At 42.5% G+C, this 16,199-nt stretch overlaps 2 protein-coding genes across 4 annotated transcripts in view; one reads left to right on the top strand and one right to left on the bottom strand.

Moving 5' to 3' along the window:
• Positions 1-16,199, top strand: part of LOC124169276 (E3 ubiquitin-protein ligase RBBP6-like) — a 156,438-nt gene that overhangs the window by 75,869 nt on the left and 64,370 nt on the right. The gene's annotated exons all lie outside the window — the stretch shown is intronic.
• LOC124169295 lies at positions 7,769-9,771 on the bottom strand. Its single transcript, XM_046547869.1, has 2 exons — positions 9,128-9,771; positions 7,769-9,094 (listed from the first exon to the last, which is right to left on the bottom strand). The coding sequence occupies exons 1-2, from the start codon at positions 9,414-9,416 to the stop codon at positions 7,929-7,931; spliced, it is 1,455 nt and encodes a 484-aa protein (XP_046403825.1). The 5' UTR covers positions 9,417-9,771; the 3' UTR covers positions 7,769-7,928.

Genomic DNA, 16,199 nt, shown 5'->3' with positions numbered 1-16,199 from the left:
ACTTAAACAGAAGACTTAAATGGCAAGACCATTCACTATGTTGTTGAAGTTAGGTCATCATACTCTCAGTGTAATGAAGACAAAATTTTGAGATTCAAACAATTTTTTTCGATATTACAGATTTTGAATGTAAGTTGCCACTGCATTCTATTACGTGTATGATTACCAAGGTTCTTAGAGTAAAGGTTGCCTCATTCGCGACTCGGGCTCCCATTGGCTTGACGTCACTGTAGACCCAGTTTTCAGCGCCATTTCAAATTCTAGCCTTTCCGCGGGTGTAACTGCTTACCGCAGCGAGTTCTTGAATTTACCCTCTATCGAACACTATAAGCCGAATTTGAAATTGAAGGCCGATTTATGAAAATAATGATGATAAGATTTAAAAAAAGATAAATTCGTGTATTCAGACGCCATAATTTCCTGATGAAGTGATGAAATGGGAAGGTGTGCGAGTTGATTCCGTGTCCACACTTCCTTCCTGTAACTCTCAAAACACTGTTTTCCTTGCTACTTCCGCACTATAATTTAAACTTAGATTAATATGGCTGGGAGGAAAATACGCAAAAACCAAATTAGTTGCTTCAAAAAATTACAGTTCTGCAACTTTTTAAATAGAAATTATGCTCGTTTTCATTCTTCGCCGGGCTTTGAAAATACAGACTGTCCCAAGGGTCGTGTATCATTTTTGACCTGTAAATTTAGTAGCTTTTCATCGAGCAATGTTCATGAAAATTGGCATATGCACTTATGGGAAAAGGTCCTAAGTTTTGTTGAGTGTTAGAAAAATTTTACAATTTTGACCTTTTGACCTCACAATGTGGGTCCAAACCAAAAATTTCAATTTGCCTTATGGGGTTTCAATGTTTAAAAAATCGAGATAGAAAAAAGTCTGAATTTCATTGACCAAGATGACTATTCTTAGGTTTTCGGACACGAGAAACCCGAAAATAATACTTTTATTCACGAAAATGCAACTGTTGACCCAGTAAGGTCACTGTCAAGGTCATAAAGATGGCAAAAAGAATAGTATACCGACAAAGGTGTCGATCCATGGGTTTTATAGGGTGCCCAAGTCATTGGTAAAGTCCAAAAACCCTTAATTTTCACTAATTGACCTCCGAGGGTCACAATGGGGGTCAAAGGTCATAGAGTTAAACGTCGGGCCATCATGACAACCAACGTGTCAAACCATGGGTTTTGAAGGGTGCCAAAGTCGGTTAGGCAGTTCATAGATCCGTAGTGTTGATTTTAAGACCTCTGAGGGTCACAATGGGGGTCAAAGTTCATCGGGTTAAACGTCGGGAAATCATGATAACCAGCGTGTCAAACCATAGGTTTTGAAGGGTGCCAAAGTCGGTTAAGCAGTTCATAGATCCGTAGTGTTGATTTTTAGACCTCCGAGGGTCACAATTGGGGTCAGAGGTCATAGGGTTAAACCTCGGGCAATCATGACAACCAACGTGTCAAACGATAGGTTTTGAAGGGTGCCAAAGTCGGTTAGGCAGTTCATAGATCCGCTCATAGACTTTTGCTGTTGAGGGTCACAATGGGGGTCAAAGGTCATAGAGTTAAACCTCGGGCCAATATGACAGCAAAAGTGTGGAACCATGGGTTTTAAAGTGTGCCCAAGTCAGTTTTGCAGTTCGTAGATCCATATTGTCGATTTTTTTCCACCGAGGGTCATAATGGGGGTCAAAGGTCATAGAGGTATGTTTTGAATTAATAGGAAAACTAATTTCCCCAGCCAAAGGTTTAGAAGGGTGACCAAGTGAGTGGTGTAGTACACATATCCACTGTCTTTTCCGACAAGCCTCCCCTGCCCTCTTAGTTTCGAGCCGTTGTTGCTTATTTATTTCCCTAGACATCCTTTTTCCCGACTCTGTGAGCGCGCAGCGTGTACTGGAAAATTACAGGTGTGCTTTATAACGAATTTAAAAATTCTAAACTGGAAGACCTAGAAAGTGTAATGGTGCAGGAGCTTCAAAAGAAGAAGAGCATGGCAATCGAAACCATATCTGCAATTGGATGGTTGACTAGCACAATGAAAACTCCATGTTCATATTTCTGTTTATTATCCTATAATGTTGTCGTTTTATGATCTTTCTCTTAAATTGTCAAATTTTTATCACATTGCTTGATACAATCAAAATAAAAGCTGGATTCATCCATTGCTTTTATATTTTACCTTACGGTTTTGGACATAGCCAATATCTTTTTAAACGGAGTTTTGTCTTACACTTTGGGCGACAAATCAAAAGAATATTTAGAGAAATAAATAATCAACTGCGGCGTTAAAGTAAGAGAGTACGGGGGGCCTGTTGGAAAAGACTGCGAGGAAATGGCAAAATTTCGGAAGGAAGGGATGGTAAGCGCGTTGCATACTTTCTCTATGACCTTTGACCCCATTATGACTTTCGGAGGTCAAAAAATCAACAATACGGATCTATGAACTGCCTAACCGACTTTGGCACCCTTCAAAACCTATCTTGTGACACGTTGGATGTCATGATTGCCCGAGGTTTAACCCTATGACCTTTGACCCCCATTGTGACCCTCGGAGGTCTAAAAATCAACACTACGGTTCTATGAACTGCTTAACCGACTTTGGCACCCTTCAAAACCTATGGTTTCACACGCTGGTTATCATGATTTCCCGACGTTTAACCCGATGACCTTTGACCCCCATTGTGACCCTCGGGAGGTCAATTAGTGAAAAATAAGGGTTTTTGGACTTTACCAATGACTTGGGCACCCTATAAAACCCATGGATCGACACCTTTGTTGGTATACTATTTTTCTTGCCACCTTTATGACCTTGACAGTGACCTTACTGGGTCAACAGTTGAATTTTCGTGAATAAAAGTATTATTTTCGGGTTTCTCGTGTCCGAAAACCTAAGAATAGTCATCTTGGTCAATGAGATTCAGACTTTTTTCTATCTCGATTTTTTAAACATTGAAACCCCATAAGGCAAATTGAAATTTTTGGTTTGGACCCACATTGTGAGGTCAAAAGGTCAAAATTGTAAAATTTTGCTTACACTCAACAAAACTTAGGACCTTTTCCCATAAGTACATATGCCAATTTCGAAAATTTCTCAATAGCTCTCAAAGGCATGCTTAAGGACTCAAATTTATGGACTTATTATTAGTACTAGAAATTTGTTTACCTGATATCTTACCATTGGTACACGATGTTACTCATAGCATACGAGTTAAACAATGAATTTGAAAAATAGTCCCTGCATGAATGAGTGCGCAAAATATTAAGTTCAATTTGCCTTAAAAGGGAAGAATTCCAGATTTTCCAATGCAATAGGGGCATCAAAGTTCTTGATTACGAAATCTTTAGCATATCCACTTAGTTTGTCTGACCGATTCACTTTCACCACTTTCTTCACATGTGTGGGGGGCGAGACACGGTCAATGATTCGATTAGTTAATATATATTGTGATAGATCACGGGTCTATACAATAATATCGTGGAAGTTCTGCGGCGCGCGTTCGCGATAAAGGTATCTAAATACTGGGGATGGATTGACCTCAGTGCAGAGCACAGCACAAGATAGAAACGACCTCTTACAAAATGATCGGGTTTACACATTTATTTGCAAAAATTGACCGTACAAAAAAAAAAAAACAAAAATCAGAGAAATACCCTTTCCTAGTTCTAATGAGGGATGAATGATTTGCTTTTATGATGAAACATAAATGAAAAATAAATGAATCAAAAGACGAAGAACACTACCCCACCAAAATTACTTAATTCTAATACAAAAAATAATAGGATGAATGGATGAATGATGAATTTACAAATGCCAAAGAATGTACAGGCTCCTCGTCCAGTTCTGCGAAATGTCCAGCACTATCGCTTTGAATATGCAAACCTCGTGGACGGGAGATTAGTGATACAACTTTTCTCTTTGAATGTTGGAAAAGCTTGGCAAAGGGTTGCGTGATATCGTTCCACAAATCACTAATTTCGAGTGAACAGCACTCGGGGTCTCTTCTTGAGGAATTATGTTGGATCGAGCAGGGAGAGTGGATAATACACTATCCGGGGAGATGGGTCTGAGTATTTTACCGCGTCAATGGTGTGGTTCTCTGTCGAATCACCGTCTCGGCTGGTTGAGCCCAACAGGCTACTCTCCGCCTGCGGCTTCGAAGCACAGCGGGTGGTTCCCACGTTGAGTCGTGAACTCCGACTGACTCCTTATCTCCCGTTGACTCTCGTTCTCTTGTGCGCTGGCCTTATCTCGGCTCGGAAGGTCTCTCTGCTTCCGCGCACTTCCAAACACAAATGTCCTCCCGTCTCCTCGTGAACACCCGTTATATAGCGGCGTTCACGTGACATAACAAAAAAAATGACACTCGAAAAACCCTTGTACTTGATGGGGACGCCGCTCTAACAGTGCTGTGCCCGCTAAATTTAAATGAGCGATGGCTCACACCTGGAATTGGCCGCGATGAAATCATGAAAAAAACGACGGTGCAAGTCGTACCGTCACATCGCCCCCCAGCACGAACGAATTTTTCCTTTTTCTTGCTGGGTGAAAGATGAATGCAAGGAAAATGAAAAATGAGTTCGAGCTTCTGCACGAAAAAAAAAAAAAATCAAGAAACAATTTACTTTAGTGATTCCTTATCCCCTATAAGGAACCAAGGAAAATGCATTATAAATGCCTAATTCGGATCCATCCTCCCTTGACAGCAAGTAAGCATTAGGACCAACCCTCTTTGAAATATTGTATGGACCAGTAAACAAATGAAAGAACTTGTGAAATAATCCAAGTCTGGTGTCGGACACCCGCGGAGTTCGTAACAGCACGGAGTCTCCGATTTGGAAATTAGAATGCACCACCTTTTGACATTCCCTCCTCCTACGGGCAGACCCCCTTAAATTCTCAGCAGCGAAACGGATGATAGTTTCGTTGCCTACTACGGCGTCCTCCGGACATGTCAACCCATCGGGAAAACGATTTGGTGGTTTTCGACCGAAATGAGCCTCAATAGGAGTCATTTGTGTTGACTCATGCCTTACTTCATTGAACCACTTATTCACAAAAGGCAGAACCTTTACCCAAGCCCGATGTTCACCACCGCAATAAACCCTGAAGACGCGAGACAGTTCCTTCATAATTCTCTCGCTCGGGTTTGATTGGGGATGTCGAATGGATGAGTAAATGATTTTTATTCCTAATCCACCTAACTCATCCTTCCATCTTTCGCTTGTGAACATGGTTCCATGATCCGATAAAATTGCCTTGGGTATCCCGCATAACTGAAAATATTCTTTTCTTAAACAAATTAAACAATTCTTAGCCTTTGTTTTAATGAGAGGATAAACTTGGACGAATTTAGAAAATACGTCCACACACACAAAAACATATCGAAAGCCCCCCTTCGACTTCGGCAAGGCTCCATAAATGTCTACGGCGAGGAGTTCGCCGGGTTTGTTTGGAATAATGTTGGCCATTGGGCCTTGGAAATTTTTTGATGGATACTTGGTTTTTTGGCAGACGTCACATCTAGAAACAAGTTTCCTAATCTCTCGGTCCATATTAGGCCAATAATACCTGGTTTTTATCACGGCAGCAGTCTTAGTACCGCCGAAGTGAGCATAATTTTGATGTGCAAAAGTAATAACACGCTCTCTGACCTCACGGGGCAACCACACTCGGTAACGAACAGCGTTGTTGGGAGAAGAAATTTTCTTAAATAAAATCCCACCTCTAAATGCCGCAGAATCTACCAATTTTCGAAAGCGATTGCGCCGTGCGTCGTTAGGTAACGCGATCCCTCGAAAAAAATTCACAATAGGGCGCAAGTCGCGATCATCAAATTGCATTTGTGCGAGGTTCTTGAATTCATCCTTGGGGAAGGGTGCCAACTGAAGGTCGATTTCAGCTACGAGGTAATGTCCGGATGGCTGCTTTACCAATTTCGGATGCCTAATAGAAAACCGGCTTAACCAATCTGCTACAACATTTTTCTCTCCCGGACAAAATTCAACAGTGAAAGAATATTCCTGTATCAAAAGCGCCCATCGCGTAAGTCTACAATTATTGAAGTGGCACTTATTAAGAAATGATAGGGCTTTGTGATCGGTTAAGATAACAAATTCTCTTCCCAACAAAATCGTTCTAAACTTCGTTAAAGTCCACACGATCGCAAGGGCTTCCTTCTCGGTCGTTGAGTACGCAACCTCGGGGCCTTTCAGAGACCGACTCGCAAACGAAAGAACCCGTTCGCAGCCATCTTCATCCTTTTGGAATATAACAGCCCCTAGTCCTAGGTCGCTACTATCTGTCTGAACAAAAATCTTTTTAGAAAAATCAGGGAAGCCTAGCATGACGGAATCTAAAAAACATTGCTTTATGTTTTTGAATGCCTTGTCTTGCGCCTCCTCCCATTTCCACGGAGTGCCCTTTTTTAGCAATCGCAGTAAAGGTAAAGTCAAAAATGAATATTTTTGCACAAACTTCGCATAAAAATTGCAGAGGCCCAGAAACGCCCTCAGCTGTTTTACATTAACGGGAGGTGGAGCGGTTTCAATGGCCGATATTTTCTCCGGACTTGGCCGGACGCCTTTTTCGGACAGTATGTGTCCCAAAAATTTTATTTCCTTACAACAAAATTGTGATTTAGATAAATTCATTGACACGTTCGCTTTCAAAAGTGTCTCAAAAAGCAAACTTAATTGCGTAAGATGCTCAGGAAAGGTGGAAGAAGCGACAAGTATGTCGTCAACGTAAACAGTCAAACATTTTTTTAGTTCGGGGCCTAGAATGTCATCAAGACACCGTATCAACGCGGCACCACTATTCTTAAGTCCAAATGCCACGCGTTGAAATACATAACTGCAAGAATTGAATAAAAACCCGGTATACTTCCGATCCTCCGGATGCAGCTCAATTTGCCAGTATGACGCGGTAAAATCAATGCTTGAAAAATATTTGGCACCATAAAAATTCAACAAAATATCGTCTATCCTGGGGGGTACATCATTCTCAGGAATAGTGATACTGTTTAATCGCCTAGCATCTAAACACAGACGTATTCCACCGTCTTTTTTTTTAACCACCAGCAATGGGTTAATATACGCGGTTTTTTCTTTCTTAATGATACCTTGGGTAAGCATTTCCTCGATTTTTTCCTGCACTAGGTGTTTATATGCTATAGGAATCGGGTAGGCTTTTTGAACGAAGGGCCGGTTGTCTGAGAGCTTGATCCGATGGCGGACACCTTTTATTAAGGTCGGAGTAGAAGAAAATAGCGTGCTGTACTTAGCTAGCAGCTTACGCAATTCATCTCTTTCGTCGCCGCTTAGCTGACTAGACCTGCAAACCGCCTCCTCTATGTCCTCCTCATCTACTTGATTCCCCATGGCCAATACTTTAGCGATATTATGTTCCCTGTAAATCTTAATGGGAAAATCTATCACCGCAGAACCTGAACCCCTCACTTTTACTAATTTTTCGCCGAAATCAATAAGAACCTTATTGTCTGCTAAAAAATCCATTCCCAGAATCAGAGGTTTTATGAGATTTTTTATCACAAGACACACTACTTCAAATTCAATCCCTCGCATTTGGAGTTGTATCAAAACCTGCCGGGTAATTGGTGGGGACTTGCGGCTATCCGCACACACGATCCTTGATCGATTAAGGGGAAAAGATGGGATCACTTCTTTTACTTCTAATTCTTTCAAAAATCTATCTGATACCGCGGAAATCTCACTACCGGTATCCAACAAAGCTGCCCCTTGCACACCATTAACCCAACACTCAACAACGGGACATACCCGCCTTTCATAGTACGTGCTGCCTTGCACACCGCTCTCAAAACTTTCACCTACCAATTCACACGTGGATATTATCTTACCCACTACCCTCTCTCCATCTGTCTCGGCTGGGGACTGGAGGTGAGTCACACCAGCCGACGCGAGTTTAACGCGAAGTCTTGACCTTCTACTCGAGGTGCGCTGGGAGGAGGCGGACTGGGGGATTTCTCCTTGTGTCGCTCCTTCCCAACCTTGCGTCCTCGCTCAAACGTGACGGAATTTATACGATAACCCTTATCAGCTGCTCGCGGCCTCGTATTTTCGGAACCTTGCAATGCACCTGGATGGAACGAATTTTGAGTAGCCAGCGTGCCTGTCTGATAAGACTGGTCATACAATCCTAGTAATACAATCAGTCGTTCAACCGTTAAATGATCAATTGACTTTAACATATTCTGAATCTGAATGGAAAACTGTCTAATTAGGACCTGAATAATTTCTTCTTCACTCATCGGTGGGGAACACAATCGCGCTTGCGCTACTTTTTCAATCGCAAACTGTTTCATCGTGTTCGACTTTCCCCTCACATACCTGTCTGTAATGATTTGCATGCGGAAATTATACTGGGTGTCAGTGTCCCAAAAGTTAGCCAAAAATTTTTCCTTAAATTCCGCAAGTGTTGACGGAACTGGCCATAGCGAGTTACTCCATATCTTGGCATCACCGCTCAACATTTGAAAAAACACTTGTGGTTGCAACGCCTCTGGCACAGAGACTATGGAAAAATAATTATTAACTTCCTTTAGGAAGGCAATAGGGTGCTCGTTGCTAAGGGCAGAAAAGGTGGGTTTTGTGAGAGAGTGGGTTGATACGGCCGCTGATTGCGTGGTCGTGCCCCTATCTTTTAAAGCGGTCACTTCAGACTCAAGGGAGTTGATTCTAACGTCGCAGTGTACTTTCACTTCCTTCTGCGTCGCGATCACTGCATCGTAAGCCTGTTCCAACGCACTGGTACGAACCTTTACATCGCCAATCTCCGCACTTACCATTCCTCTACATTCTTCGCGAACGGCCCTTCCTATCGTTTTTACACCGTCTGCACACCGTGTTTCTACCTCATTAATTTTCCTTTTTACTTGGGAAATCTCTTGCGAAAAACCTTCGTTCCACCTATTCATCTCAGCTTTGATTTCAAGAAACATGGCTTGATTCCTTTCCTTACTCTCACGTATTTCCTGACGCGTGATTTCATGACTCTCATTACATTTATCAATACCTTTTTTCATCTCCTGACGCATGGTATCATTACTACCTTTTATTTCCTGACGCATTGTATCATTACTACCTTTTATCTCTTTTATCTCCTGTCGCATTGAATGCATTAAGGAAAGGAGGGTATTAAGCGGGTCTTCACGGGACTCCGTTTGACTGACATTGAGACTACCGGGTTCGCCGGGTTGCACGGATAAAGATCCAACCTCCTTCCTTTCGGGGGTCTCTAACACCATACCCGCTAGTCCGAGCGCCAACCCATCGGTATCCGAATGAACGCTCTGGTCGTCCGTATCGACCTCGTCATCCTTTTTCTCCCGATACTGTCTAAACGCTGCCATCTGATCCTCCTTGTCTGCCATTATTTAAATTAAACTTGCAAAACCCAATGATACGGAATCTGAAAATTTTGATTCGACGTAACCCTTTTGACAAAATGAATCGCGTATTCATACGAAATATGACCGCGCGTTCGTGGACGTCAATTGCGACCATTGGTCATTAAATTCAATCTCAAAAAAGTGGTGCTGACTGAAGGTCACTTTCAACTGAAAGGAATTTTCCATGCCAGTACGAACTATTCGAGCGGCCCCGCACGTTGGTGCGCCAATTGTGATAGATCACGGGTCTATACAATAATATCGTGGAAGTTCTGCGGCGCGCGTTCGCGATAAAGGTATCTAAATACTGGGGATGGATTGACCTCAGTGCAGAGCACAGCACAAGATAGAAACGACCTCTTACAAAATGATCGGGTTTACACATTTATTTGCAAAAATTGACCGTACAAAAAAAAAAAAACAAAAATCAGAGAAATACCCTTTCCTAGTTCTAATGAGGGATGAATGATTTGCTTTTATGATGAAACATAAATGAAAAATAAATGAATCAAAAGACGAAGAACACTACCCCACCAAAATTACTTAATTCTAATACAAAAAATAATAGGATGAATGGATGAATGATGAATTTACAAATGCCAAAGAATGTACAGGCTCCTCGTCCAGTTCTGCGAAATGTCCAGCACTATCGCTTTGAATATGCAAACCTCGTGGACGGGAGATTAGTGATACAACTTTTCTCTTTGAATGTTGGAAAAGCTTGGCAAAGGGTTGCGTGATATCGTTCCACAAATCACTAATTTCGAGTGAACAGCACTCGGGGTCTCTTCTTGAGGAATTATGTTGGATCGAGCAGGGAGAGTGGATAATACACTATCCGGGGAGATGGGTCTGAGTATTTTACCGCGTCAATGGTGTGGTTCTCTGTCGAATCACCGTCTCGGCTGGTTGAGCCCAACAGGCTACTCTCCGCCTGCGGCTTCGAAGCACAGCGGGTGGTTCCCACGTTGAGTCGTGAACTCCGACTGACTCCTTATCTCCCGTTGACTCTCGTTCTCTTGTGCGCTGGCCTTATCTCGGCTCGGAAGGTCTCTCTGCTTCCGCGCACTTCCAAACACAAATGTCCTCCCGTCTCCTCGTGAACACCCGTTATATAGCGGCGTTCACGTGACATAACAAAAAAAATGACACTCGAAAAACCCTTGTACTTGATGGGGACGCCGCTCTAACAGTGCTGTGCCCGCTAAATTTAAATGAGCGATGGCTCACACCTGGAATTGGCCGCGATGAAATCATGAAAAAAACGACGGTGCAAGTCGTACCGTCACATCATAATAAAAAGATTTTTCAATTTAAGCATCCTCCTGTGATATGAGACATTCCGTCTAGCTTTCATCGTTTTCGACAAGCTGTTGGAGCACGTTGCCACAGTACAACGGCAGCCTGGCATATCCGACGATTAATGGCACTCTTTACCCACAAAAAGTTCATCTTATGAGTAGTGGATTACAAAGACGATTTCCAGTGAAATTGCAGGAAATGTGTTCAGATTCGCGTTAAACACAAGGCGGCGCAAGGTCTCAGGAACTTATTCTCTCTCAATTTCTAGCGTGCAAACAATGAAATGGCTAGGATCAGCTGGGATGCAGGGTCTACAGTGACGTAACGGGACTTCTGCTGGCGCATGCGCAGTTACGAATGAGGCAACCTTACAGTCTAAGAACCTTGTATGATTACATACAGTAAAACTTTGATTTTACGCAGTTGGAGGGACCGAAATATGGGCACTGTGTAAAATCAAAGTGTGTAAAATCAAGAGTTGGTATTGAGGAGGAGTATAGTTTTCAGGATAACACTAGCTCATTACTGCTCGGAAAATTAAGCCTAATAATCTTATTTACTCAAAAGCAACACCACAGATGACGTGTTACCTTAAGAGAAACAACTTTGCATTCCTGAACAGTGTTTCCCATGGTTGAACAAAATGGTTGAAATGCCAGCATTTCTGGCACTAAGATTACTTCTGTTACCCAGGAGAAATTTCGGAATGGTGATACTTAACGGTCGCAGAGAAGCTAATTTTCGAAAATATTCTCATTAAAAGCAGTTTTCAGGATATCCGTTTAACCACCAGCAGACAAACAAAGATTGGAGATTGAAGAAATGAGATACCTGAGGATAGTCATCCAAATTAACCCCATTAACAGGGAGCAAAATTTTGCTAATACATCACAAAGGCTTTACACCCTGTGGGCCTAGGTTCAAGTCCTGGCAGTAGCAGAGACTTATCAGAGATGGCCCTATCCCTACTTGAGTGTAATGTGGAGGCCATCTTCCAGTGCACCACTCTGTCCATCAGATGGGAAGTTAAGTCCTGGTCCCTTTTGAGCTTATCATTACAACCTGGCTAATGCCAACATAGGGTTCCTATCCCCCCAGCCCTTACTTCATGGCGCTAATGACCCCAGTTGTTGGTTACCTCCAAATAGCATACCATAGATAATACGGAGCACACAGGACCCGGGATATTCAGAAATTCAGATTTTTCCGGTGCTTAGATCACTTTTTTTAAGTGAGCTATTTAAATGACCGCGCAACTGCCGTCATGCCGCCCGTGATGAATAAAAAATGACTAATAGTCCTGAAAAATTTTCCTTCTTTATAATTTATACGCATTAAAAAAGCATTTCCCCATGAAATTTTAGCATTAGTAGATTGACTCTTCCGGGAATAGCTTCTCTGTCGGCATTCTTCCGCGAATTCAGCGCCGGGACCTTCGACTCACAAGCCGTGTGACTCAGCTTCACGTAATATTTTGCTTCCCCATATCTGATAACAACACCGGACACTTTTTGTATTTCGATTTAATGGTACTTAGCCATTCCTGAGTTTAAAGGGACTGCCTTATCACTCACGTCTTGAATTTGACTTCAATGATTACATGACGATTGACGACGCGAGTTATTCTCCGAGGGCATTAACTCCCGTTCCGTTAAAACGCTTGCCACCTAGCGGAGTTCAGCTAATAGCTATTCAAGTTCCAACCATGTTTAACTTAAACCGTCTGACAATGAGATACAAGTTGAGTCGGTTCTGATAAGCGCGCAGCGCAAGCAATTTTTCCTCGCCTCCATTTGTCCCGCAGATGTGGGATTAGCCTGGGAATGAGACAATGCATGCTGCTTTTACCATCGTGTTAAATCACCATCGACTTACGTCCATACTAGAAGTACGACTATCTTTTTTGGATCACCTTGGAAGCCAAAATTTAGGCACGGGAGTATTTTTAACGACTCATTTCGCCGTTATATTTCGCTGGGGCGACGGAAAACATAGCGTTGGCAAAATTCTAGAAAGCCTTGCGTTGGCGATAGATATTCCGTAGCTCATAATTCTGGATATAAACAGCATCGATCAATAAGTCGAATAATAAACGAAAGGTGATAATGTTAATATCTCCAGCGATCAAGTCTTAATCAAAAGTAGTTACGCATACACGGCGATTGCCGTGTGTTTTAGGTTTCGATATCCTTCTACGGCGAATTTGAACTAAGAGCGACATTCGCGTTAGTAATGGAGCCTGAGAGGGCTCACGGGGAAGCAATAATTAGATTCGCGATGTATTTAGTTTCACGCTCAACAGCGCGATGTCATTTCAACCGTTCCTGTATTCATTTTTGCAACTCATTGAGGCGAAATAATAACCTAACTGCATATTGCTCTAGTCGGATTTTCAAAACAAGCCGAAAGACAACTGCGTAAAATCAAGATTAGCGACCTCTTAGGGGCTGGGGTTATGTTGCGCAAAATCGAAAAACTGCGTAAAATCAAGAAAAGATGTAAAATCGAAGTTTCACCATCACAATTCCCTATGCTTTCCGGCCGGACTTGAGTGCCGCTGCGTAAAAACGAGACTTGATGTAAAATCGAGGTGCGTAAAATCGAAGTTTTACTGTATGTTGCTGACTGTAAAACATTGTCTCCCTCGTGGATTTAATAAGCTCACTTCTATCTTCCATCCCAGTAAATTTATAGGCTAGGCAACTGTGGGCTGTGTTCTATCTAAGTACATCAGGGATCCTCTAAAAATGGGTTTGGGGGAAATGTTTTTGGCACTCTAAAAAATATTTGTTATATTTGACTATCAATATGGCTCGAGGGAAAGGTTTTGTGTATGTATTTTTTTGTACAGAACTAAGAAATGTTCTCACTACTTAAAAAAAATTTATGGAAGTTTTTTAATAGAGGATTCAGTAGGATAGGGTATGTTTGATGCTGTATCCTTCGAACAGTTAGGGAGGGGCTTGAATGTTAGATTCCCCCTCTTGCTATGGTCTTCATTTGAAGGTATTAAGGGTTTTATGTTTCCCTTGGGATACTAAACATTAGGAAAGGGCCAACATTCAAGTGTTCGAACTTTTGAGTCTAATATGCTGGAAACTGAAATACACCGTTGAAATTAAGCTGTAGGTAATTTGCTTTGCTTCAGTTTCCATTTGAAAAGAAGTCACATTGCATCCTCCTGGTTCATGTGCTTAGGATTTTCATTTTCCATTATATTTGATTTAAAAATGTGTTTCACAGAACTTATTAAATACAATTATTCTATGCTTAAATTTTACTCTGATGTATTTGATGATGCACAAATATTGTGGAAGTTGGGTTTACTATTTCAAATATAACACAATGGTTATATATTCAAACGCACGCTCCGCGCGCTCGTTAAGGGGCTCCGCCCCTTAAAAACCCCGATCCCGGCTTCGCCGTCTACTTTTGTGGTCATTCGAAGACTTTTGAAGTTCGAATAATTACACCTCAGCTAGGGGCCGGCTTCGCCGGCCAGGGGGTAGGGAGGCGCCCCACTCATTCCTCGCTGAAGGGCGGCTTCGCCGCCCATGGGTTGAGTGTGCCCACCCGGGGCTACCCCGCTTAATACTCGGAACGGCTTCGCCGTTCCTCGTCTAAGGTCGCCATAGCCGCCCAGAGGGCGAAGGCATTTCGGAGCTGTTTCACCGTTTTTCGTTAGAGGGGCGGCTTCGCCGCCCAGAGATGGGGGGAGTCCACAGCTTCTGCGCCGCTTGAACATCGGGGCGGCTTCGCCGCCCGAGGGTTACTGAAGCTCCTTCTCGCCTACGCCAGTTACTCCTCGGAACGGCTTCGCCGCCTTGGGATTGAGGAGCCCCCCGCGGCCGCTCCGCTTAGTCCTCATTAATGCTCTTCTCCACCGAGAGGGGTGCCCTGGGGGATTCGGGGGGTTTTAATGTGTTATGCATGCGGTCACCAATCATCCACAGTGATCACGTAGTGATGATTGTAATGGGTAGTGCAATGCGGAGTAATAGTGGCGACAAGTACCCATAAAAGAAGACTCAATGGCAAGTTTTTCATTTTTTTGCCGGGGGTTCCAACGGAATACCGGGGGTTTTATACTTGTGTTAAACCAGTGGTCAGAAATCGTTCTCATAAATTCCGTGCCGATAAGTCCTAGGGGTGCGGAACAGTGGTCTGACGATTCTTTTACCGGAGAGGCGATTTATTAGGAAATGGTTTTGGGAGGTTTCACGGGCTTATCAGGGGTTTTAATAAGTGGTGGGGGCACTGGTTAAATTGTGACGAAAACTACTCGGAAAGGCGACTTTAAATTTTTTAATTTTTTTTTGGCGATGTTCCAGGAGGTGATCGGGGGTTTTCTGGTATTTTTCCCGTATGGTTTACGGTGGCTCGCCCTCACCAAATATTTCGGATCTAGAGCTCAGAGGGGACGGGAAGTGCGGCGTAATGTTTGAGAGAAGTTCCCAAATAGGAGACTTAATGGCACATTTTACATTTGGGGGGTATTTCAGGGGGATTCCGGGGGTTTATGTGTGTATTCCAGGTGGTCACCATCCGTTCAAATAATTTCCGTGGGGATGAATCGTTGGGGGCGAAGGTATAGTCACGAAAAGTACCCAAAAAGTAGACTAATATGCAAAATTTTATTTTTAGGGGGGTGTATGTGGGTTTACCGGGGGTTTATAGGTTTGTCCTACCAGAGGTCATCAGTCGTCCACATCAATACCGTAGTGATGAGTGGCAAGGCTTGGGAAAGTGGCGGAATCGTGACGAAAAATACCCGAAAAGGCTACTTATATGCAAATTTTAATTTTTAGGGGGTTTCGGGGGGTTTAAAGATGATGATACCATATGGCTACATTCATTTACTGTCATATCTAACAGTAGTGTGCCCTATGAACTCCATATTTCAGGAGTAATACAAAAAAAAGGAAACCAGTCCCCGAAAAAAGTGAGTAGTGCCCGCCATTTTTATTTTTTCGCGTTTAAACCCATTAAATCATTTACTAGATGTTTATGTTTTCTGAAAGACAATGCATAGTTGTATGTCACTACAAAGTTTGAAAGAAATCAGTCGAGTAAAAATTGACAAAACCTTGTGTTAATCTTTTGGAAATCGTAATTTTCGGTGATTTTCGGAATACTTTAATTTTTTTCTGAGTAACCAAGCACGATGAAAGAAAAGTGTTACCTACATTTCGTAGACGATGTTATCAGCATATATAATAATCATTTTCGTTGTCCAACACCTTAAATTAAGTTGAGGGGAGGGGAAAGTTTGAAATTTTTTTCGAAAAATCAATTTTTGGACGCCGATTTGGCTGTAATTTTCTCAAACGGAAACTAATAAATTTACTTAATTACGTGCCTACGTTCATCAGCTTTCAAAAAATGCATTAACAACTCGTGTGGCACGCACGGTTCGCGCGCAGTAAAATAAAAACCGAAAGACGGTCACCGGAAAAAGCCCGA

This window comes from Ischnura elegans, chromosome 1, assembly GCF_921293095.1.
Source record: "Ischnura elegans chromosome 1, ioIscEleg1.1, whole genome shotgun sequence".
In the NCBI taxonomy this organism is placed as follows: Eukaryota; Metazoa; Arthropoda; class Insecta; order Odonata; family Coenagrionidae; genus Ischnura; species Ischnura elegans.
This window is presented reverse-complemented; position numbering and strand designations above follow the sequence as displayed.